Here is a 1,213-nt window from a genome sequence, read left to right on the forward strand (position 1 = left end):
TGGATAAGGGGTTTGTGGGGGGGATTCCTGAGCTCAATCTTCCTTTCTAGGTAAATAAATGCATTGCACCCCCTAGAAATCTTTTTTATTTTTTCTATGTGCTGTCGCATCTCTGTGCATTTTTACAGACTGTTTCATCTGTCTGGAATACACCTTCCCTTTCCGTGCGTCTGAGAGCTTTATTCCTTCAAGACTGTGTTCAAACTTCACTTTCTTTATGACATGTTCCCCAGCTTCTCTAAGCATATTCTAAGATTGCCAGATCATGTGCCCCTGGAAGTCTGATTCTTTTTTTTTTTTTTCTGGCTACAAATTTATTCAACACAAAACAATCTCCAACTTTACTGAGGTGGCTGACCACGTCCATGACCAAATCCGCCTCTGAACTGGAACTCAGTTGCTGAACCAGCCCCGGCCTCAGCTTTCTTGTTGGCACCAGGGGGCACAGCGTTTCGTCTGTAGGTGTCTCTGTCAGCTTCCCCTCGTGTGAGTCTTGCAGGTCGCTCTCCCTCCAGACTTTGGGCCGTGGTCTGCCAGTCTCAGGGCGGCTGCGGTGCAGAGTGGCAGGCACAATCTCAGGGGGCAGGTGGAGGTAATCACGCAGATACTGGATACCCTCATTGGTAAGGTACCAGTAGAAATGTCTCCAGGCAAACTGTTCCTTTACGTAGCCTCGTGATTTGAGAGACTGCATGGCCTTCATGACGTGAAGATTGGGCACATTCTTGTCTGCCAACTCAGGGTGTTTGGGCATGTGGACATCATTCTTGGCCACCATCACTCCCTCCTTGAAAAGGAGTTCATAAATGGCAATTCGGTTTTTCTTGGGCATCAACATCTCGGCGGCTGCTACGTCCGGGGCCGGAGCTGGAAGTCTGATTCTTAGTCTCCTTTACCATATAGTGTCTGCAGCACCAGCAGAGTGACTGACTAAAAATAGGCTTCAAAAGCATGATGAATAAATGAATGATCAGTCTCTTAAGAAATATCACAGTCTGGGGGTGCCTGGGTGGCTCAGTAGGTTAAGCATCTGCCTTCAGGCCCGGTTGCAATCTCAGGGTCCTGGGATCAAACCCTGGTCTGGTAGGGGCTCTATGCTTAATAGGGAGTCTGCTTCTCTGTTGTCCTCTGCCCCCCACCCCATGCGTTTTCTTTCTCAGATAAATAAATAAAATCTTTTAAAAAAAAAAAAAGGAAAAATAAATAAATTCAA

The 1,213-nt window shown here is 46.9% G+C and overlaps 1 protein-coding gene across 1 annotated transcript; it reads right to left on the reverse strand.

Annotated features, from left to right (window-relative positions):
• Positions 1–285: 285 nt before the first annotated feature.
• Positions 286–867, reverse strand: LOC132020604 (small ribosomal subunit protein eS10-like). Its single transcript, XM_059404746.1, is given in 2 exon segments — positions 286–517; positions 520–867. Coding segments are annotated over 2 exon segments (495 nt in total). The 5' UTR covers positions 839–867; the 3' UTR covers positions 286–341.
• Positions 868–1,213: the final 346 nt, after the last annotated feature.

Source organism: Mustela nigripes, chromosome 6 (genome assembly GCF_022355385.1).
Source record: "Mustela nigripes isolate SB6536 chromosome 6, MUSNIG.SB6536, whole genome shotgun sequence".
Taxonomy (NCBI): Eukaryota; Metazoa; Chordata; class Mammalia; order Carnivora; family Mustelidae; genus Mustela; species Mustela nigripes.